At 34.8% G+C, this 25,669-nt stretch overlaps 1 protein-coding gene across 1 annotated transcript in view; it reads right to left on the reverse strand.

The window, feature by feature from the left end:
* The window catches only part of LOC101900285 (uncharacterized), a 510,960-nt gene that overhangs the window by 329,408 nt on the left and 155,883 nt on the right, over positions 1-25,669 (reverse strand). Inside the window, exons 4-5 of the mRNA XM_059129113.1 lie at positions 20,163-20,299; positions 105-230 (exon numbers count right to left, since the gene is read on the reverse strand). Of these exons, the coding sequence (XP_058985096.1) occupies positions 105-230; positions 20,163-20,299 (263 nt within the window). The remainder of the gene's footprint in view (positions 1-104; positions 231-20,162; positions 20,300-25,669) is intronic.

Below are 25,669 nucleotides of genomic sequence, written 5' to 3' on the forward strand. Positions count from 1 at the left end.
TTTTTGCTTGATTTTGTTGCTGTCTTACTGTTCTTCTTCATCATCTATTCCCATTGTTGTTTTGCGGTTGTACATTTTGATTGCTTTGTTTTGTTTGAACTTACCTGCATGAAGCCTTCTGGACATCCCGGTAATTCTCCTGTGGGGCTAAGACTCGTCTCATAGCCATCCACATCTGAATCGACCATACCCTCGTCAAAGCGACCCACAGTAAAACTGTCGAATATTATCTGTAAGAGAAGAGAGAGCGTGAAAAAAGAACAGAAGGTAAATTGGAAAATATAAAAATAGATTTTTATTACAAGGAGAACAAAGAAAGCAATTGTTACAAAGCTTGTAACATGAATGTGTGAATTATGTAAGTACGTATGTAGGTATTTGTGTATGTTCGGTGTTTACAACCTGGTGGTGGGCAACCCAACAAAATAGGATCAATTTCTAGTGTCAATTAAGAAATGTTTGCTGAAGGGGGAGAGGTTTCCGCTGGAGGGGAATTCCTTTACGTGTTCTCAGGACACCTCAAACCGCATTGCTTCCCTTAGGCAATTCACCATGAAGGCTATGCGTGTGTGTGTGTGTGCGTGAATTGGACATGTATTGAGTACGTGTCGTAATCTGTCTACGCATTGGACATTCAATTATTTGCCCCCAATAGCCATAAATCATTTCCTTTCCCTGCACGTTTTCTTGGCATGCGTTAACTGTGACATGTGGCCGTGTTATATTCTCTTCCTTTTCTTTGCTTTGCTTTCCCTCCATTTTTCAATTAGTTCTGGTGGCATTTCCAAGAATCTTGTTGAATAGAAACAATTTCTTTTTTTACTTCCACTATTTTTTTTTTTTTTTTTGAATCCCTGTCACTTTCTACCTTTGGGTAACGAATTTATCACCAAGTGTAACTACTGTGACATTTTATTTTTTCGCTTTCGTTCGGTATGTTTGTTTAGTTGAAGTTATCGTGACATCGCTGCTGCTTGGCTATGCATGTCCCTTATTAGCTGGACAAAATGTTATGTGTTTTTTTTTTTTTTTGTTCTCTTTCAGTTCGTATCCTGTCAATTCCACATTGATTGACAGCTCTGTTTTGAGCTCAGACAAATGATGGCGCTGCAAAAAAATCATATTTCATTTTGGTTCACACCATCAAATAGAGAAGTCAAGCATCAAATTGAGTTAGTTAATAATACAAATTGATGTTTGCGATTTCGATTGGAAAATGGGTCAAGGCTGTATGGGAAAAAAATCAAGTGACAAGAAATTTAAAACGTTTAAAAATATCATATTTTTCTAAAGTACTTTTCCGATGTTTTTGACATTTTCTAAGCATTTATTCTTATCTACTTTGAGGTCTTTCTACTCAAAGAAGACAGTGAAAAAGTTCAGAGGATTTAAAAAGGTAATTTAAACAAGTTAAAAAGCAGTAAGGCCGAACTTTGAATACTCTCCACCATTTGAAAAGAATTTGAAAATTTTCATTCAAAAAAAAAAAAAAAAAAATAATAATAATAATAATAATAATTATAGTAATAATAATAATAATAATATAATAATAATAATAATAATAATAATAATAATAATAATATAATAATAATAATAATAATAATAATAATAATAATAATAATAATAATAATAATAATAATAATAATAATAATAATAATAATAATAATAATAATAATAATAATAATAATAATAATAATAATAATAATAATATAATAATAATAATAATAATAATAATAATAATAATAATAATAATAATAATAATAATAATAATAATAATAATAATATAATAATAATAATAATAATAATAATAATAATAATAAATAAATAAATGAATAAATAAAAGACAAAATCCGTTATAAATTCGAAATAATTCCGGTCTAAAATGTCGCTGAAATCAGCAAAATATATATGAAAGGAGATACCGATATAGGGGTGTTATGCGAAAACATGGACCATTACTAAGTGCAAATTCGAAATTTGAAACAATTCCCGTAAATAACGTAGCTAAAATTATCAAAATACCGAATAAAAGAAGGGGCTGATATTTAGGGGTCATACGAAGACCCGCTTTGACAATTTCCTGCCACAGGCTGTATTTCTCATTGGGAACTTCAAACACGAAATATGAAACAATTCCGGCGAATAGTGTAGCTAAACCATAAAAATAAAAAATATCGGGAGGTATTGATATATGGGGGCTATACGAAGACCTGGACCTGAATAGACAGTTTTCTGTCATAGGATATAGTTCCTATTAGGAATTTCAAACACGAAATATGAAACAATTCCGGTGAATGATGCCGCTGAAATCAGTAAAATACCGAATAAAGAGAAGTACTTATATTGTGGCGTTTTGCCAAAATCTGGACCTGCATAGACAATTTTCTGTCACAGGCTGTAGTACCCATAACGAAGTTGAAATGCGAAATTTGAAACAATTCCGGTAAATAATGTAGCTAAAATCATCAAATATAAGAAGGTGCCGATAATTATGGGCTATACGAAGGCTTGCTTTGACAATTTTCTGTCACAGGCTCTATTTCTCATTGGGAACTTCAAATACGAAATTTAAAACAATTTCGGTGAATAATGTCTCCGAAAGCAACAAAATACCGAAAAAAGGGAGGTACCTATATAGGGGGGTTATGCGAAAAACTGGACCTGCATACCCATACCCATAAGGAAATTCAAACACGAAATATGAAATAATTCCGGTGAATAGTGTAGCTAAAACCGTCAAAATAAGGAATATAGGGAGGTACCGATATATGGCGGCTATACGAAGACGTGGACCTGAATAGACAATTTTTGAAATGAAACAATTCCGATTAATAATGTCGCTGTAATCATCAAAATACCGAATATAGGGAGGAGCCGGCCTGCTATACGACCTGCATAGATAATTTTTTATCATAAGCTGTAGTAACCTTTAGGAACTTCAAATATGAAATTCGAAACAATTCCGGTGAACAATTCAAATGAAATCAGGAAAATACCGAACAATGGGAGGTACCGATATAGGGGGGCGGGTTTGCGAAATTGGACCTGCATAGACAATTTTCTGTTACAGGCTGAAGTACCATTACTGAGTGCAAATACGAAATTTGAAACCATTCCGGCGAATAATTAAATCAGCAAAATACCGAATATAATTTAATTTCCTTTCATTTATTCAATTTAATTTTTAATTTCACAGGTCCTGCAGAACAAAAACAAATAAGTTTTTTGCTCATCAAGAATATATCTGTAGGGCCTAGGTGTTTCGAAGTGTTACAAACGGAATGACGGAATAATTAAAATACCCTCCACACTATGATGGAGGGATGTGTGGAGTCGATCTGGCAACATCGTTCTGTCTGGCTGGCTGGAACATATGATAACTCTCAAAGAGAGTACACGAATTTAACCAAACTTTGTACATCGGAAAAATTTTACTTAGCCTTGATCATGTTCGAAGACGTGCCAAAGTGGCGAACACTTCGGGTAGCAATTCTCCCCCTGTCTCTCGCATGAGATTCTGATATCGCCCTCAGCTATTAAGGCCAATTTTTATACCCTACACCACATAGTGGCAAGGGTATTATGTCTTTGCGCATTTGTTTGTAACATGGAGAAGAAAGCAAGAATTGAATTTGAATTGAATTACTTTCTGAGTCGATTTATGTCCAAGTATTCTTGTGAACAAAAAGCAGGTCGCATTAATTATCCAACTGAGATGAAATTTTCCATAGAATGTTTGCTTAGCCCAAAGACGATCCCAATTAAAATTGGTGAGAATCAGTTTAAATTTAGATAAAGCTCTATATACAGGGTGAGTTAAAACCAGTAAAGAAAGTCCTGAAGTCGGGCGGGGCCGACTTTATGATACCCTACACCACTTTGCTAATTTAGTAGAGCTCCACGTAACAATTAAAAGTTTTTATTGGAGAATTCAATCATACACACTAGGATTATAATTATAATTTAAAGTTCAATGGACTAAATATGCCGAAGCATTTGTATCTCTTAAATTCGGACTTGTATTGCCTATTTGGTACACAATTTATTTGAAATCGGATAAACATATATATGGGAGCTATATCCAAATCTGAACAGATCTTGATAAAATTTGGCAAAGATATTTCTGAGCTGTATTTGATATATTTCCCTGAATATCGTTGTTATGGAGTGCATATTACGGCTGTGGGTAAAAAATACAACAAATCGGATGAACAATATATATGGGAGCTATAGCTATATCTGAACCTATCTTCACCAAATTTGACATACTACCCTTCTCAATTCGGTCGTAAGTGCCAAATTTCATCCTATTTGTGCAAATATTAGACGTTTGATGCACAATAAAAGGTAAATCGGATGAAGTTATATATGGGAGCTCTATCTAAATTTTTACCGATTATCTCCAATTTTAATAGGGTTCGTCCTTGGGCCAAACAAATGTAGTTTGGAAAATTTCATCTCAATCGGATAATAAATGCGACCTGCATCTTGTTCACAAGAATATATGGACAGACGGACGGACAGACGGACTGACATGCATAAATCAAAGTAACTATGGGTCTATCTCGCTCAAAAGTAAATATGGGTCTATCTCGCTTCCTTCTCCATGTTACAAACAAATGCACAAAGACATGATAAATAATAAAACTGCAACAATTTACATTTTTCTTTATTTTTATTGAATGAAAGTAAAATATGTCGGAAATAGCATCATCATTTAGAATAAGTTTAGATTTGTTCGAATTGATCAACTTTACCACAAATTATGGCCTTCAAACGGCCAATGAAACCGTCATATGCTGACCGAATATTTCTCTGCAGTAATTTGGCTCATTCCCGGCTAATCGCTTGCTTAAGGTGATAAACACTTTGGTATTTTTTTGTGCCAACGTTGCTTTCCAAAATACTCCAGATACAATATTCCAACGGATTGGTATCCTGAGATTTTGGTGGTCATTTTGTGCTGGAATTGAAGCGAACATTTTGTAACCATTATTGGGTGGCACGAGTGAGTGCGATTGTGCTGAGTCCTGTTGGAATGTCCAAGGTCTGCGGCCAAAATGTTCGCGTACCAAAGGCTTTAATACACCCTCCAGAATATTTTCGCGATAATATTCGGCATTTATTCTGATGCTACGGTCGATTATTGCGAGCGGAGGGCGACCATCGGCTGTTATGGCAGCCCACACCATCACCATGGCCGGCTTGAGTTTTGATGGCCAACCGAAGGTGCACATTTCAGCTGACCTCTTTGGCAAGTAAACACGATCAATTTGGTTGTTTATAAACTGCTGGACAACGAATTCGGCAGTTCACCACTTTCGGCCAAGCGAAGCAACTCTTTAGCTCTTTTGAGTCTATTTTCTTTCTGTTGCGGTGTAAGTTCTTGCACTTTTTGGAATTTCAATGGCTTCATCCCGAGCTAATTTTTCAATATTTTCCGAATGGAATATTGCGTTATGTTAAGCTCACGAGCCATTTTTCGGCCACTGCGACGCGGTTTTCGATCAAGTAGCTTCTTTAATTTTCGAACCATTCTGCTGATGTTGCTGTTTTCTTCTGTCCACTACCTTGACGTCGGACTACGCTACCAGTAATGGTACGAGACACAAAAGATTTGTTCAAATAAAAATGCTGGAGTGCTCTAAGGATAACCACTTATTGTTTACCGGCCAAATATAAATAAATCACACTATCACGCTTGAATTCCGCCACGAATAACTTTTTTTCTGGAAAATTCTCACCAATTTTTTTTGTACGTTTGTAAACGTTATATATATATATATATATATATATATATATATATATATATATATATATATATTCTATGGAAAAAGGTACTGAAAATTGTATTAGCTCATCTTATTAAAATGATTTTAAATTTTGTATTTGGAGTTCGTAATGGGTATTCCTTCATATGACAGAAAATTGCCTATGTAGGTCAACATCTGACCCCCATATATTCGGTATTTATGATTTTAGCTACATTTTTGGAAGAAATAGTTTATAATTTTGAATTTGTACTGGGTTGTACATCCTGTGACATATAAAGGGACCCTTCGGATATTCGATATTTTGACTTAATCCGATTTTGTAGTAGAAAATTGTCTATAATGGTTCACGTTCTATGGTATTTTGAAAACTGTAACATCACTCTATTGCCGATCTCGCTGGTATTTGCAATTTAAAGATGAACACATTCGAATATGAAATCCAGATACTTTTATTTATAAATGTGTTCTTAATAAGTCTAACATACCACCATTTTCTTCTATGGAGTTCTCCTATTTTAAAGCTACCTCTATTATCTACTAACATACCAGTATACCACAGTGCAAACTGTTAAATCCCATCACATAAAATAATTTAAAATTATGTTTTATTAATTATCTTCTTTTTTCTGCACAATGGATCTAATCACCTCCATCATTAAGCGGGAAATATGAAGCAATTTAAACAAAAAAAGACTTTTAGATAATTTTAATCTCCTAATCCTTTGCACCGACAAAATATGTTAATTAGAAGACAGGCATGTTAAAAGCATGAAATTCATTTCATGGAGAATTTTAAAATTGACTGCTTTAATACCAATTTCCCTGCCATTTACATTCTGCGTAAATACCTTGAAATTGTTTCTTTTTTCATTCCGCTTTTTTTTCTGATGCTTGGCTTAAATTAAGAAGGAAATTGAGGAAAGAGCTTTTTCAGAGATGTTTTAGGATTTCTTCATTCAGGCTAAGCAAATTTCGTATTAAAAAAAAAAAAAAACACAATATTTGTTGTAACAAAAGGGGTAAGCTATTCAGTGGAAGAAGGTAGAACAAACGGTGAGACTGAGGGACATGGAAAGAGTAATAGACAAAAGGATGTAATTTAATTGTTCATGAAATATTTAAAACAAAGATTTAAGGTAAGCTCGAAGTACACACGAAATTTCTTTTGGGGAGGAAACAACAAAAGTAACAAAATTTACATTAAATCAGCCCCCTGAAGAAAATATCTCCACAAACACAGTGGATAGTCTCCGCCACCACCACCCCAGTGTGGGGTGTTTGTAAATTCCTTAAATAAAAGAACATTGAACGACAGCTTGTGTGTTGCCACTTGGGCCAACAAAAGCAGCAGCTACAAAAAAAAAAAACTCGGCGACAACTAAATCGGCCACAATGACTTACCTCAAGCTAAACCACAAAGTTTTTTATTATTTTTGGGGGTGACTATTTTTTAACCACCCGCTCGCTGACTGTGGCTTTTATTTTCAAAAGTCTAACATACCGACGAGACGTGTGGTAAACTAATAGTGTTTTAGGTGATATCAGAATTTTGATTTTTGGTCCTGTTGGGATTCTCGGCAAGCATTTGGGACCTACTTAACCTATTCCATGGTAATGTAAATAAACTGCCTTGTATGTCACCATTGGCCTCAATATAATGGTTTATTTTTTAAAAAAATCAAAAGATCGTATTGTCTTCTTTGGGAGTAATTAATAACGGCGCACAGAGTGTGTGCATACGAATAAGAATCCGAAGGTTTTAAGTTCGAAACTAGGCGTGTTTTATGTGGGAGCATATCAAAATTTGATATTGTGGATCTCTCTTGGTATCTGAAGTTAAGATATGGAAATTGTTTTGAAAATACGTACTATATTGATGCGAAAAGTACAAAGTGGTACTAAATTGAGTATTGGGCGAAGGGATAGGACTGGAATCCCGAAATTGATATTGATGTCTTTGTTTGTAACTGGAATTAGGATATGCAGCAAGTTTCGGAAGTGCGTACTATAATTGTACAAAATGTACTAAATGGTACTAATTTTTACACCCTCCACCATAGTATGTAGGGGTTGTCATTCCGTTTGTAACACCTCGAAATACACATTTTAGACCCCACATAGCATATATATTCTTTATCAGCATAAAATTCTATGTCGATTTAGCTATGTCCGTCCGTCTGTCCGTCAGTGGCAATCACTCTAGCTTCCGAACGAATTGAAGTAGATTGATAAAATTTTGCTCAAATGTATGTTATGTCCGCAGAACTTTTGGTATTTGGTATAGCCCCCATTTAACAGTATCTCCCGATATTCGGTATATTGATGATTTTTGCTACGTTATTCACCGGAATTGTTTCAAATTTTGTATTTGAAGTTCGTAATGGATACTACAGCCTATGACAGAAAAGTGTATGTGCAAGTTCACGTCTTTGTGTAGCCCCCATATAACGGCACCTCCCGATATTCGGTATTTTGATTTTATCGACATTATAACCGATTTTTTTTATATTCGCATTTGAATATTGTAATGGCTTATGACAAACGTCACCTACGCAGGTTCATGTTGTCGTATAGACCCTAATATAACAACTACATTCGGCATTTTTAAAATTTTAACAGAATTTTTAACGGATTTTATTGTTTTTGAGAATTGCTAAATTCGTTCCAAATGGTGGAGGATTTCGGCCCGGCCGAACTTACAGATTTTTTACTTTTTTATCACGATTGGTGTCTACGATGGAGAATGTAGATTATTTTAAATATGCATACTAAATGTTACTACATTTTTTAATGGGTGAAGGGATAGAGTCGAAGTTATCAAATTTGATATTCAGGTCACTAGCGTTTACACATAGAGACGTTGAAATAGTTTTGAACAGAAGAATTGGATGTGGTTCTATTGTCGATGGTTTTACTAATATCCTCTTCGCTAAACATCAAAATGAAATATTTTAAAACCATTTTGTGTAAGAGACTGGAAATAAGGTCCCTTTGAGGGGAAATCCGTTTTAAGACTTTTGGAGTTGATCTAGGTTTATCCGTCTTTTTGTCTGCCTGGCTGGATGATTCGCACTATAAACCTAGAAGGAAGTTTTCGTCTCCGTGCAAACTTGGTACATCGTAATATTATTATGAAACCTAGATTGAGTCCTGAAATCACTCCTTCTGGTACTAACCCACAAAAGGTCAAGTTTTTCACTCTACCAAAATAGCAAAGTGGTGTAGGGTATCACTTTGCTATTTTGGTAGAGCTCCACATAACAATTAAAAGGTTATACAATGATTATAATTATAATTTGAAATTCAAAGGACTAAATATGCAGAATCATTTGTATCTTTTAAATTCGGACTTTTATTGCCCATTTGATGAAGAATTAATTTTAAATCATATAATGATATATATATGGGAGCTATATCCATATCTGAACAGATCTCGATAAAATTTGGCAAAGATATTTCTGAGCTGTATTTGATATATTTCCTTGTCTATGGGTAACAAATACAACAAATCGGATGAACAATATACATGGAAGCTATAGCTATATCTGAACCGATCTTCATCGAATTGGGCATACTTGCTTCTAGACTCAATTCGGTCGTAAGTGCCAAATTTCATCCCATTTGGGCAAATATTAGACGTATGGTGCACTATAAAACGTAAATCGGACGAAGTTATATATGGGAGATATTTCCAAATCTTAACCGATCTCGATAAAATTGACCAAGTGTATTTCTGAGCTGTATTTGATAAATTTCCCAAAATATTGTTGTTACAGAGTGCATATTACGGCTGCGGAGGACAAAAATAACAAATCGAATGAACAATATATATGGGAGCTATACCTATATCTGAACTGGCATACTTATTTTCAGGCCTAATTTGGTTGTATGTCCAAAATTCCATAATATTCGGGCTGATATTACACGTTTGGTGCACAATAAGAGCCAAACCGGACATATATATATGTAGGATTTATATCTAAATTTTTACCTATTATCTCCAATTTCAATAGGGTTCGTTCTTGGGCGGAACAAATGTTGTTTGGAAAATTTCATCTCAATCGAATAATAAATGCGACCTGCATTTTGTTCACAAGAATACATGGACAAACGAACGGACGAAAGGACATACGGACTGACATGCATAAATCAACTCAGAAAGTGATTCTATGCAGATCCTCAAAAGTAACTATGGGTCTATCTCGCTTCCTTATCCATGTTACAAACAAACGCACAAAGACATAATACCCTTACCACTATGTGGTGTAGGGTATAAAAATGGAAAATGGGCCGATTTCTTCTAAGGCCTACTTCGCATAGGGTTAACAATTGAATTATCTGAAATAAGAATCTGGTTCTTTAATTCTGATTAATATTTCTTACAACAAACTTTGATATCTAAATAATTCTCTCAACCATTTCAGAATTTACACATCCCAATTTGTTTATCAGTTTTAAAGGAAATGGAACATTTTGGTATATTATATCTGTTTTTTCACATGTCTCATATAAAGTGAAGAAAAATCTGGTACGTTGCATTAATTAGGTCAGATACGAAATCGACAACGGACGTTGGGTGAGTGCCGACAAAACCGATTGATATTTTTAACTTGTTTAAATATAAATCTATTTTCCAAAGACCTAATTAGCATATCTGTGCCCTAAAAGCATTCGTCTATAGCCTCTTTGCTGCTGTATATATAACCAATTTGTCCTGGTCTTCCAAACTTTGAAAGACCGATCTAGATTTTTTTCAAACACATAAGCAACATCTATAGCCGGATTGGGTACCGGTCTTTTTCATAAGCTACTTCTATAGGTGGTTGGGTAGGCCAGGCAACATTTCGGCAAAGTTTCTGCAGATCTGCAAAAATATCATATAGTCACGCAAGAAGTTTTCTACCAGTCTATTTCGGTAGCCTTGGTGCTATGCAAAATTTCACAATATTTCCAATTTTACGTACTCTTTCGCGTCGATTTGGATGTTACAATTTGATAATCTGTCTCTAATCTATTAGTTTCCGTTCTTTTCCAAAACAGATTTCTATTTTGATCCTAACCCTTAGCGAATGCAAAATTTCAAGAGCATTATGCAAATTATATAGATCAACCCAGAACGTCGACATATCGTTCACTTACTCAAAGACTTTCACTCTTGGAATAATGTTGACCCCTGACGTTCAATAACTTTTTTTCAGAGTTTTAGGGGAATTTTCAATTGTCTATATTAGCTGGTCTAGTAGGAGTTATTTTATTCATACAAGATTCCGTCACCAATCCTCATCCTCATCAGTTCCCTTGTTTCTTGTCTGGGATATTCTCCCCAGAAGTTATTTAAAAAATAACTTCTATGACAAAAAACATTTTTTTACCCAAGTGACGAGATCGTAAGCTTAAAAAAATGTTTTTTGTCATAGAAGTTATTTTTTAAATAACTTCTGGGGAGAATATCCCAGACAAGAAACAAGGGAACTGATGAGGATTGGTGGCTCTTTCCGAAACCTAGGTATTCCCTGCCTTACCCCCTGGTAAACATTACCATCGTTCTCCACTCATAAACAAACGTTGTTTTTATAAAAACAACAATAATGGGATTTTGCCTGACGATTTTGCTACAAAAAAATAAAAAATCTTAAAATCCAACACTCACATAACCTGCGGATGAGATTTATAGAACAAATTTTAATGTGAGACTGCAAAAGCGGGATTAAATTTGTGCATTACGCCGTCTTGTTGTGTCTAACATAATGATAACATCATTTTGGACGACAGCAACTTGAACATTAAGCGACAACTACCAGCAGGTTGATATTTTTTTATTTTCTAACAAGCTGAGCATGGTGTGAATATGGAATTAAAATGCCATGCGAAAAAGGGCAATATCTCTGGAATGAATGCGCACACCCACACACACATATATAAAACATTTTAATACTGCTTTATAATTTTATGCTGCCATGTGACGTATTTCTGGTGTCACTGAAATGTCAACAATCCTAACACGTGAATTTCAAAAAAGGAAAATAATGGTGGAAAAGAGATAACAGGAACTGATTTACATTTACCTCAGGTTATTGTCCTCCAAAGGAGAATGTGACATTACCACTAATTTGGAAGGCAGAACAGAGAGTTGGAATAAATATGAAAAGGAGACATCAGTGTTTGGAAATTTTGCTATGGAAAACTTCAGTGATGAGAAATGTTGTCAGTGATTTGAGATTTTGCTATGGAAAACTTCACTGATGTGAAATTTTCCTATGGAAAACTTCCACTGGTGTGAATTTTCCCATGGATATTTTCACTGATGTGAAATTTTCCTACGGAAAACTTCACTGATGTGAAATTTCCCTATGGAAAACTTCACTGCTGTGAAATTTTCCTATGGAAAACTTCAATGGTGTGAAATTTTCTTATGGAAAACTTCACTGATGTGAAATTTTCCTATGAAAAACTTCACTCATGTAAAATTTTTCTATGGAAAACTTCACTGATATGAAATTTTCCTATGGAAAAATTCACTGATGTGAAATTTTCCTATGGAAAACTTCACTGATGTGAAATTTTCCTATGGAAAACTTCACTGATGTGAAGTTTTCCTATGGAAAACTTCACTGATGTGAAATTTTCCTATGGAAAACTTCACTGATGTGAAATTTTCCTATGGAAAACTTCACTGATGTGAAATTTTCCTATGGAAAACTTCACTGGTGTGAAATTTTCCTATGGAAAACTTCACTGATGTGAAATTTTCCTAAGGAAAACTTCACTGATGTGAAATTTTCCCATGGAAAACGTCACTGACGTAAAATTTTTCCTATGTATAACTTAACTGATGTGAAATTTTCCTATGGAAAACTTCACTGATGTGGAATTTTCCCATGGAAAACTTCACTGATGTGAAATTTTCCAATGGAAAACTTCACTGATGTGAAATTTTCCCATGGAAAACTTCACTGATGTGAAATTTTCCCATGGAAAACGTCACTGACGTAAAATTTTTCCTATGTATAACTTAACTGATGTGAAATTTTCCTATGGAAAACTTCACTGATGTGAAATTTTCCTATGGAAAATTTCACTGATGTGAAATTGTCCTATGGAAAACTTCAGTGATGTGAAATTGTCCAATGGAAAACTTCATTGATGAGTAATTTTCCTATGGAAAACTTCATTGATGAGAAATTTTCCTATGGAAAACATCACTGATGAGAAATTTTCCTATGGAAAACATCACTGATGTGAAATTTTCCTATGGAAAACATCACTGATGTGAAATTTTCCTACGGAAAACATCACTGATGTGAAATTTTCCTATGGAAAACATCACTGATGTGAAATTTTCCTATGGAAAACATCACTGATGTGAAATTTTCCTATGGAAAACATCACTGATGTGAAATTTTCCTATGGAAAACATCACTGATGTGAAATTTTCCTATGGAAAACTTCACTGATGTGAAATTTTCCTATGGAAAACTTAACTGGAGAGAAATTTTCCTATGAAAAACTTCACTGATGTGAAATTTTCCTATGGAAAACTTCACTGATGTGAAATTTTCATATGGAAAACTTCACTGATGTCAAATTTTCCTAAGGAAAACTTCACTGATGTGAAATTTTTCTATGGAAAACTTCACTGATTTAAAATGTTTATTGATTCATGATGTGAGATTTCCCTATGGAAAACTTTAATGATTTGAAATTTCCCCATGGAAAACTTCACTGGTGTGAAATTTCCCTATGGAAAACTTCACTGGTGTGAAATTTTCCCCTATGAAAAACTTCACCGATGTGAAATTTTCCTATGAAAACGTCACTGATGTGAAATTTTCCTATGGAAACTAAAAAAAAAACAATTAAAAAACTTTGCTGATCCCCTCCATAATTTTATGAATAAGACATCAAGTTTACCGGATTACATTACCCTTACAGTTATCCATCATGACCCCACCACACACAGAATCTCATAAAAATCCCCCAGTATCAAAAACAAACTGTACTGTAATGCCAAACCATAACGGTATGACACTTAACTGCTCAAAACTTTAGTTTAAAACAAATTATTAAACATTACAGCGGTGGAAAGTTTGTTCCCCCATTACCCCGTTTACAAAAAAAAAAAATATAAGTAAACAAATAGAAGTTTTGAGGATTTTTTCCTTCGTTATGGTACCCGCAAAAAATATCTACTTACGGGTTTATACAGTCTGGCAAATTTTGGCTGTTTGGTCTGTAAATGCTTTCGTTGGGGTCATGTCAAGTGAATAGTGTTCGCCGGTGTGGCGGATGTCTCTTACAGGTTATCGCCATCTACAAGTTGTAGAAACTTCAAGTAGTTTTTGTTGTTGTTAGAGCTGATTTTTTTTCCTGCAGCAGGAGGGGTTATCATGATTTTGTTCACAAACAACAACAGCAGCAACAACAATGTGCTAGGGATTTGCCATGAACAGCGTATGTTAGATGTAAGACAGTGGCAGTTAGTTAAAGGTAAGCAGTGACAGTGACAAGGGCATAATCTTGTGTTGGCACACTTTGAGTACGTGACATATGTCAGTCAGTGGGTTAGACAAACAGTTCGTGGAAGGGATGTTGAAGTGAATGGCATATTTTTTCCATTTTCTTTTGGAAAAGGGGGGAAATTTGAATAATTCATTATTCAATGGCAAAGGAAAATCTGTCATATTTTAAAGTCTGGGGTCCTCCTCCTAAATTTTTACTTTTTTGGTATTTTAGTCTATTCGATTTCCGCTATTTTAAAATACCAAACTCAACATCGACTAACATTATGTTAAATGTATTTTCAGTACTCCAACACAAAACAAAAGAGTGAAGAGTAGATTACATAAAAAACTCTCTCTCTTTGAACAATTTTGCTTGAGAGCAAGTTTCGCTCCCGAGTGATAATGATTAAACCTGAGGTTTGTTTTCAAATCACTTAGTATCTAAAAATTTGCTGATTGCACCATATTAAAAACGAGTTTCCAAAATTAACACTCTTGGTTTTGATATCCATTAAAAGTAGCCTGAAATAAGTTTGGTTAAAAATTCCAAATCATATCTCTAAGAAGCCTTAAATAATGTTACAATAAAATCAAGGATTATAATTCCTGAAAAAAGTAAAAAAAAACGCGAAAGTAAATCTATAACTTAATGCAAAATTGCTCGCAAAAGATCCTGTATCACAGCTCTGACAACCCCTATATATTGTTTTCAAAATTTCCCTACTATAGCTACGACAGTCTTAAGTAAATCTTTGTTCGTTGCTCCACAGTCCTCTAAAATTATGTTAACCCTGTAAAGAACGCCAAAAGTCGTGCAGTTACATTTTGAAATCGAAAGGACAATATATATTTGTGGTATATCCTACTCCGGATAGATTTTCACTAATTTTGATGAAAGCATTTTTAACTTTCGACTTTGAGAACTCTTAAATTAAATAAAAGCTACCAGCGAAATCCCGCAACTTCGTCTGCGAAAATTCCACCTTAATATTTTTCTTTCGTTAAAACAGTTCGTGTTTGTTCACTTCGAGAACATTCTTTAATTAAAACTTCATACACCGTACTAAATTTTCAGACTTTCATGATTTTATATATCATTGAAGTTTTTCCTTTTTCACATAGAATGATAGGAGGTTTATTGAGGAGGATACTAGTCACAGCACAATGGGCCCACATCATTTTTTTTTCCAAAACCGTTTCAACATTTCCATATGTAAGCCCTGAAAACTAGATCCACAGCCTTCACCCAATACCAAACATAGTACAAATCTGTACTTTTCGAACAATTATAGAACGCATGTTCAAATCAATCTTTATATCTCGACCTCAGCAACGAGCAGTGATCTTAATATGAAATTTTTAAAATTTATCTCTCTCCCCTCACCTCATATCAAATATAATACCATTCAGTTCTTCATGTACAATTATAGTACGCATTTTCACGGAGAAACCGACATCATATTTTGGAATTCCAGCTTTATCTTTTTACCCAACTTCAAGTTAAGAACCGTTTAGTACTTTTCGTACAATTATAGTACACATTTTCAAAACCACCTCCATATCTCAACTTCAATTGCCAACAGGGACTTCAATATCCAATTTGAGGATTCTAGCCCTATCCCTTCAACCATTTCCAAATTTAGTTAAATTTAGTACTTTTCGCCCTGCTATAGTACACATTTCAAAAACCACATTCATATCTTAATTCCAGATACCAGCAAAAGCCTCAATATCAAATTTAAGGATTCTAGCCCTAGCCCTATCCCTTTATCAAATACCAAATTTGGTATCATTTAGTACTTTTCGTACAATTATAGTACACATTTCCAAAACCACCTTAATATACTAATGGCAGACACCAACAGTGACAACTACACTAAATTTCATGATTTTACCCTTCACTCAATAACAATTTTAGTACCATTCGTGCAAACATAGTACCTTTCGTACTAAGATAGTACACATTTCCATATCTCAATTCCAGATACCAATAGAGACCTCAATATGAAATTTGAGGATTCCAGCCTTATCCCTCACCAAATACCAAATTTAGTACAATTTAGTATATTTCGTACAAATGTAGTATGGATTTCTAAGCCACCTTCTAATCTCAAATCTATATACCAATAAATATATTTATACTAAATATCAAATTTCAGAATTTTATATCTATCCCTTTACCCAATACCGAATATAGTACCATTCTGTACTTAATGTACAATTATAGTACTCATTTCCGAAACCACCTTCCTATGTCCAGGCCTCCATATCTTAATGTCCAGGATATGCATAAATAGCGACCCTAATATCAAATTTAAGATTTCAAACATTTCACCCTATACCGATTTGTACCAAATATAGGACTGTTTAGTACTTTTCGTGTAGTTGATTTGATAATTTAGTACAGTTCTTACACTTAGTACACATTTCGAAAATCGCCTCCTTACATCAACCCAATTTCAAAGAATTGATTCTGAAACAAAATTTGAATAACATCCGCTCACATCATTCCAAATGATACAAAGTTTAGTGAATTTTCGTACTTTTGGTACACGTATTGTTGGAGGATTAAAAAACCATTTAATTTGTCTATACTGCACAACTTCGAAGACTCTCACTCCATATTGCAGATTTCCACATCTATTATATTCCCAAAGACTAATATTAATATTTAGTAACATTTACTACTTTTCGTAGTTTTTAGTTCGTTTTCCCAAATCCCCCGCCATGAATCAACCTAACCTCACAAAGATGATCCCAATACCATATCTTAGACCTCCAACTCAATGCTTTCCCCAAAAACCAAATGTAGTACGATATAGTGCATTTTAGTACGTATTTCCAAAACCACTTCCAAATCTCAAACCTATATACTTACAATATGTAGTACACTTCTAGTCCGAATTTCCAAAAACTAGCTTTATCTCACCCCTAACCGCCAACATTGACCCACATGCAAAATTTCACGATTCTAGTTTCAACCGTTTCGCCTGGGCATTGATAAATCAGTCAGTCACTCATTAGACGCTCAGCCATATGACCCCAAAGGTATATATCATTTGATACGGCCAAAACGTGCCTCATCGAAATAACAGTTGTAGACTCTAGGTCTCTTTGGACCAAATCCGTTTCAGGACATTTGGAGTCGATCTGTCTGGATGGAGCGCACGATAACTCTCGAATTAAGTATCCGATTTTTTTGAAACATTGCAGATTGTAACATTATTATCTAACTTAGATCAATTTCGGAGTAAGGCAATATCGGTCCACCCGCAACGCGTCGAGATTTTAGGTAATCATGAAGCTCATAAAACGCGAAATGATCATCCGATTTCCCTTAAGTTTGGCATATTCTAGTATCTCTATCAAGATGAGAAGATAGCATGGGTATATGAGAGCCAAAAAAATGAAATTGCAACCCATTTAGTTGAAAATTCTTGATGAAACCTTCAGAATACCGGAAGTCGGGGATTACGTGACTCGATAGTGCCCATTTTAAATATCAATAATCCTAGTTTCACTGCCAACGATTGTGCCAAATTTCAGAGTTAGAAGGCGGATGATTTTGGATTTCTGGTGGTCAATAATATATACTATATAGATTCTCCGAGGAACATTTACAAGTGCTATCTCAAGGAGTAGATTGTACGAAATGTATTCAAAAATCCACTATTGAAAGTAGATTTCTTCAAAAGACCAATTAATAACATATCAATTTCTCAATGATAAACCAGTAAGGAAGTCAAAATTCGGGCGGGCCGACTATACGATACCCTACACCGCTATGTATATTTAGTAGAGCTCCTGTAATAAAATAATTTATTTGAAGTAGATCAACATTTGGCTTTAGAGCAGTTAAAGTTTGGTTTCAGAGGGAACTAATATATGAGAGACATATCCAATTCTGAATCAATTTTCACTAAATTTGGAGGAGACATTTTAATCTTTTATATCAAATATCACTTCGAGAAGGATTATATTAAAAAATATGCTTTCCACAAAATAGAAACGTACGTCCCGAAATTGACACGAAATTATTAGACATTATTTTCGAAATGAACCTGAAATCGGGATAAGGATATATATGGGAGCTATATCCAAATTTTAGCCGATCTCGATAAAATTTGGCAAAACTATATAATATATCATTGTTGTCGAATGCATATTACGAAAGTAAGGGACTTAAACACCAAATCGGATGAAACATATGTATGGGAGCTACAGCTATATCTGAACCAATTTTGATGTACTTGCTTCTATATTGAATTTGGTCGTATCTGCCAAAATGCACATCACTTGGACTGATATTGGCCATTTGGTTCACAATTAATCCGAAATAGGTTAAGGATATATATGGGAGCTATATCCAAATCCAAACCGATTTGGACAAAATTTGATACACTTATTGCAGGGCTGTATCTGATATCTGGTACCAAGTATTATTGTTGTGGAATGCATATTACGCTTGTGAGGGACTTTAAATCCCAAATCGATTAAAACATATGTATGGGAGCTATAGCTATATATGAACCGATTTACGCCAAATGTGGAGTACTGAATTCATCATTCAGTCGTAATTGCCAAAATTCAGTGCATTTGGGCTGATATTAGCCATTTGGTGGACAAATAACCTGATATCGGATAAAGATATATATGGGAGCTATATACTTATATGAATCTCGACAAAATTTGGCAGAGGTATTTTCGTGCATGATGTCCAGTACAAAATATCATTCTTCTGGAGTGTATATTACGCATGTGAGTGATTTAAGCCCCAAATCCGATGAAACCTTTATATGGGAGCAAATTTGATATACTTACTTCTAAACTGAATTTGGTGGGATGTACTAAAATACAGGTCATTTGGACTTTGGTGCACAAATAACCCAAAATCGATTGAAGATATATGAGAGCTATATATATATATATCTTATCTGATTATCACTAATTTCAATAGGGTTCGTCCTTGGGCAGGACAAATATTGTGTGCAAAATTTCATCTTAATCGGATAATAAATGCGACCCATGTTCACAAAAATATATGAAAGGCTGTCGGACGGATGGGCCAACATGCATAAATCGAACCAGAAAGTGATACTATGAGGATCCTCAAAAGTAACTATGGGTCTATTTCGCTTCGTTCTCCATGTTACAAAAAATGCAATGTGTGGGGTATAAAAATAGGTTTTTCTAAAATAGCGTTTAAATAAAATTTTAATTTTATTTTAAAAAAATTCCCGGTTTTCCATTTTTAAATTTCTCAAAAAAAAATCGAAATTAATAAAGGATTATAGCTTTAAAATTCCTTAAAAATAGCCATTATGAGCTTCATATGTTTACTCCTTCTGAGGATGGCTAACCCACCCCTTTTCTTAATTTCCCATCCTTATTGCTTCTTCATATGCCCTTTTATGTCATTTAAGTGGTATACAGCAGCTGGTATTGAGGCCAACGCCAAGGCAAATAATTCCTTTCCGGTTCCCTTAATAAACTTCTTGTCATTTGCATGCGTTCCAAAAAGTTGCTGCCAGCAAATATTCTTCATGCATGTAGCCGTAGTCGTCTTCATCCTCGTCGCAAATTCATAAATACACACTCATCACATAAGTTTACCTCGATTATGTTTATGTCATACATCTTCATCATTTTTATGGTTTACAGATTTTGCGTTTTTTGTTTTTTCTTTTTTTTTTGAAAATTTCTTCTGTTTTTGTCATCGTAGTCGTCGCCGTTATTGTTGTTGTTATTCGTAATTTTTGCGGTAAAAATCCTTTTCCTTGGTTATAATCGTTGTACTTAACTATGCACATTTACTTACATACATACTCACTCGCACACACACACACACACTTTCCTTACGCTTTAAATCTGAAACCACAAAACTTACCTGTACAATGTCACCTTGATCGTGTCCTGACGCTGTGAATGTTAAGTGACACAGAAACGGGAGTTTATTCCACTGCGGTGTTGGCACCTTAATGGAGTACGTTCGTCCAATGTCGCCATAATAGGTGCGGTTACAGACTGCAATGACATGAAAGAAGAAAAAAACATCAACATGATGATGAAACAAAACCAACCAACATTGAGACAGAATGAATAATCATCATTTGAAACAAAGGAAGAAAGAGAGAGGAAAAAAGCAAAACAACACATGTTAGAGATTGGTATTCAAAATCTTTGCCAGGGGAATTCGTAAAGCGAAGATTTCTATGGTTTTTGATCTTTGAGTGTATCTGTTTGCTGGTCTTGTGGAAGCTGTTATTGGCCCCTGGCAATGACATAGAGGTGATAATTCAAAAACACCAACATCATTTGGCCTGGGAGATGAGCTATTTATTCATTCATTCCGTCATTCAATCCAAACACAGACATCATTTGCCATAGGCCTTTGTGATTTAGTGGCAAATGATAAGGACAAATGATGTGTAAGCCTACATATATGTTAGATGTTGATTTAAAGTACTAGCATTCTACATCATTTTTTTTTATCAGAAGTTGTGTCAAATGCAAAACAAGAAAAACGATAAAATAAGCTCACCAAACTCTTACTAAGTTTATACTTAGAATTTCTTTGGTTCTTCTATTGATTTGTCAGAAAATTTATTTTACAACCATGTTATACCCTGCAACACTGCAATATGTTTGGAAGCCCCCTTATGTAATCTATTTTGGAAAACTCCGACTCCAAAATAATTTCATAGAGCCTTTCACAGATGTCACCCTTAGTTTTTGCCCCGGGGGCATTTGTCCAATATTTACGCCCCCATGTATTCAAAACAATTTCACACGAAAGTTGTGGTCTACTTTACACCTAAATATAATCCAATGATAATTCAAAATGTTAGACTTCTTCCCTGTCCGCAAATCTCTCCTCATGCAAAATTCCGTGTCAATTGTTGGTCCATTTGAACCCTTAAATATGCATCTCCATAAATATAGGCTTTAATTCTGACCCTAACTCAACCCCCATGCAAAAATTTCGTCAGGATCGGATGATAAACTCTCCTCTCAACAAATAATGCTGCGGGGTGTAGAAAATTTTTAAAAAATGTACAATTCAAAATTGGAAATCAAATTGAAAAATGGCTTCCGGTAAAAAATTAAACAAAAATTGAAAAAATTAAAAAAAAAACTTTTTTATTCTCATACAGGGTGAAATGAAAAAACTGCAACCAACTTCAGACTGCTGTCATTACTAAGGCACTCGTCCGACAGCTGTTTAAATTATCCCAGTGACAGCTCATTATATAGTTTACAAGCGTACAAAAGCATTTTGGTGAGACTTTTCCAGAAAAAAAGTTATTCATGATGGAATTCAAGCGTGATAGTGTGATTTTTTTATGTCTCGTACCATCGCTCGTTACCGTGATACTGGTAGCGTAGCCCGACGTCAGGGAAGTGGACGGAAGAAAACAGCAATATCAGCAGAAATGGTTCGAAAAGTAAAGAAGTGACTTGATTGAAACCCTCATCGCAGGGGCTGAAAAAAGGCTTGTGAGCTGAACATATTGCAATATTCCAATTATTGAAAAATGAGCTCGGGGTAAAGCCATTGAAATTCCAAACAGAACATACACCGCAACAGAGAGAAAATAGACTCAAAAGAGCTAAATAGTTGCTTCGCTTGGCCGAAAGTGGTGAACTGCCGAATTTGGTTTTCTCCGATGAGAAAACGTTCGTTGGTCCGTTGTAAACAAACAAAACGATCGTGTTTACTTGCCAAAGAGGTCAGCTGAATATGTGCAACTTCGGTTGGTCACCAGAACTCAAGCGCCGGCCATGGTGATGGTGTGGGCCGCCATAACAGCCGATTGTTGCTCTCCGCTCGTATTAATCGACCGTGGTATTAGAATAAATGCGGAATATTATCGCGAAAATATTCTGGAAGGTGTATTAAAGCAAACAATTTGGCCGCAGACCTTGCCTCCCAGGAATGAGGTTCCTCGCTTCATTTCCAGAGCACAATGGCCACCAAAATATCCGCATACCAATCCGTTGGACTATTGTGTCTGAAGTATTTTGGAAAGCAAGGTTGGCACTAAACAATTCCAAAATGTCAATCACCTCAAGCAAGCGCTTCGCCGGGAATGGGCCAAAATACCACAGACCAACATTCGGTCAGTGTGTGACGGTTTCATTGGCCGTTTGAAGGCCATAATTCGTATTAATATATAAAATTTGATGCTATTTCCGACAGGTTTTGATTTCATTGAAATATAAAAATTATGGCGCTTGACTTTGTTGAAGTTTTTTTTGTTTTTATCTCACCCTGTACAATATGTTTGGAAGCCGTCTTGTGTTCAAATCTATTTTGGATGATTTCGGTTTTTAAATAATGTCATAAATCCCTTCACAGTTGTTACCCTTAATTTTTGACTTTTTCCTGTACTTAAATCTCTGCTCATGCCAAATTCCGTGTCGATTGGTTTTCAGTTGTTGTCTGCAGACCTAATGCAAAATCAGGTATATTTTAATTTTTTTGGTCCATTTGAACCCCAAAATGTGCATCTCCTAGCCTATTGTCATGGCTTTAATTCTGACTCTAACCCTACCCCCATACAAAATTTCGTGAGGATCACATGATAAATGCGACCTGTATATAGTACCCTCAACAAATAATGTTGTGGTGTGTTGAAAAACTTAAGAAAATTTACAATTCAAAATTGTAAGCCAAATCGAAAAAATCGCATGCTTTAAAAATATGACAGAATTGAAAAAAAAAAAATTAACAAAAAATATTTACTTTTTTATTTTCATATTTTTACGCGACTTTCCTAGATTTGAAACTTTTCTGTCAAGAGACCATTCCGAATTGATGAAATTTTAAAAATTACTCCAGCGGTTGTTGTCTTTTAAGCGGAACGAATAACATCAATTTCTTTTACACATAGATTTTAACTATTTTGGTATATATACGATATCTTCTCAATCAGCATCACTATAATGGCCTAAGGTGACCCTTTAAGGTATTTGTGATTTTGCGCGATTAAAAATATTCTCGGTTTTTCAAAAAATATTCGTATTTTTTATACCCTACACCCAATAGTGGTGAGGGCAATATGTCTTCGTGCATGTTAACAGGGAGAAGGAAGCGAGATAGACCCATAGTTACTTTTGAGGATCTTCATAGGATCACTTTCTGAGTCGATTTATGTATGTCAGTCCGTCCGTCCGTCCATGTATTCTTCTGAACAAAATGCAGGTTTCATTTATTATCCAATTGGGATGAAATTTTCCAAACTATATTTGTTTGGTCCAAGGCCAAACCTTATTAAAATTGGTGTTAATCGGATCAGATTTAGATATAACTTCCACATACAGGGTGACATAAAAGAAACTGCAACAAAGTCAAAATCCATAATTTTTACATTTTTTTTTTTAAATTTTATTGAATGAAGCAAAAAACGTCGGAAATAGCATCAAATTTTAGAATAAGTTTAGATTTTTTCAAATTGTGACGGTTTCATTGGCCTTTTAAAGGCCATAATTTGGCACGAATTATGGCACACACTGCCGAATGATGCTTTGCGCTATTTTGGTCTATGCCTGGCGAAACTTTGGTATTTTTTAGTGTCAATATTGCTTTCCTAAATACTCCAGACACAATAGTCCAACTGATTGGTATCCGGAGATTTTGTGGCAATTGTGCGCTGAAAATGGAACGAGGAACCTCATTTTGTAACCATTCTTGGGTGGCGCATGCTGAGTGCGATGGTGCTGAGTCCTCTTGGAATGTCCAAGATCTGCGGCCAAAATGTTTGCGTGCCCAAGGCTTTAATACACCCTCCAGAATATTTTCGCGATAATATTCAGCATTTATTCTGATGGCACGGTCGATTAATACGAGCGGAGAGCGACCATCGGCTGTTATGGCGGCCCACACCATCACAATGGCCGGCGCTTAAGTTCTGGTGGCCAACCGAAGGTCCACATTTTCAGCTAACCTCTTGGGCAAGTAAACACAAACACTTTTGTTTGTTTACAAACTGCTGGACAACGAATGTTTTCTCATCAGAGATGAGATTTCGGCAGTTCATCACTTTTGGTCAAGCGAAGCAACTCTTTAGCTCTTTTGAGTCTATGCCTTTTTCTGTTGCGGTGTAAGTTCTTGCATTTTTTGGAATATCAATGGCTTTAGTCCGATCACATTTTTTAATTTTTCATTTCACCCTGCATACCCCATATATTTACTATCAGCATCTACGTTAAGGCCAGAAATAAATTTTTCGTATATTTGTGATTTAGGCGGGATTAAAAATATTCGCGGTTTAATGGAAAATTTGACTTTTATTTAACACATGTATTATTGGAAGGCTTTTGCCCCGTCCTAAGCTCTAGTCCCATGCTTATTTCCGCGTCGATTGGTCTATAAATGCGACTTGTAGAACAACTGCAAAATCAGAAACGTGTTCAATTTTAGGTCCATTTTAACGCCTTAATATTTTACGATCATCTCCAAAAGTAATAGGCTTCTAATATGACCATAACCACCTCCATGCAAATTTTTTTAAGAATCGGCCCATAATTGCGACCTGCTGCGTGATTACAAATTGTAGCGAGATTGAGATCAATATATTCTTTCTTATTCGGGAAACCAATATGTCGAGGTGTTACATAGTTTTTGGCCCAATCAAACTTATTATAATTGTGTTTTCAGCCATAGTCGGTCCATGTTTTGGTGTAGCCCCCCCTTTTCATGTTTAGAGCTATTGAAGGTATTTCAAGGACACGGTCAGACTTTGAGTATTTTTAAATGTTTCATATCTTTTTAATTCATTTCTATTTAAAGTTTTTTCATTTTGACTTCTCAATGAATATTTTATGTTGTAATACAAAAAGTTCGATGTAGCTCCAAGCTACGATATGATGATACGATATGGTTGCAATCAAAATTTCGACCGCAAACAAAATTTCGGACATATATTTTACCAATGTTTTGCATTTCTTCATCAAGAAAGTCATCGAAAGTTCATCACGGCAGAATTTACGGTACTTTTTGATTTTTTTCCTGCATAACTTTCTCCTTTGGACTATAACAAGTGCACGTATGGTGACCACATATTATTCTTTCTCCTACCAAAATTTGGTTGGTTATAAACAAAAATGTCTAACTTATTAATATGAGTATAGAACTTGTCATAAGCCAAATATGGAATTCATTTATTTATTTAGCTACAAAATAAAATGGTATTTATTATATACTAAAATATTTATTTGAAAAAAAACCTCCCTGGGTATGCCGTTTGTTTGAATACAATTAAAAACATAAATCTCAGCTAAACCAAATCAATATATGAAAACAACTTTCAAAACACCACTTCATTTGTATTCATGTCGGTGTGCACAGGCGATTTCAACAAATCAAAGTTTTTGTCCTTTTTTTCAGAACAC

The sequence above is a fragment of the Musca domestica genome, unplaced genomic scaffold (assembly GCF_030504385.1).
Source record: "Musca domestica strain aabys unplaced genomic scaffold, Musca_domestica.polishedcontigs.V.1.1 6, whole genome shotgun sequence".
In the NCBI taxonomy this organism is placed as follows: Eukaryota; Metazoa; Arthropoda; class Insecta; order Diptera; family Muscidae; genus Musca; species Musca domestica.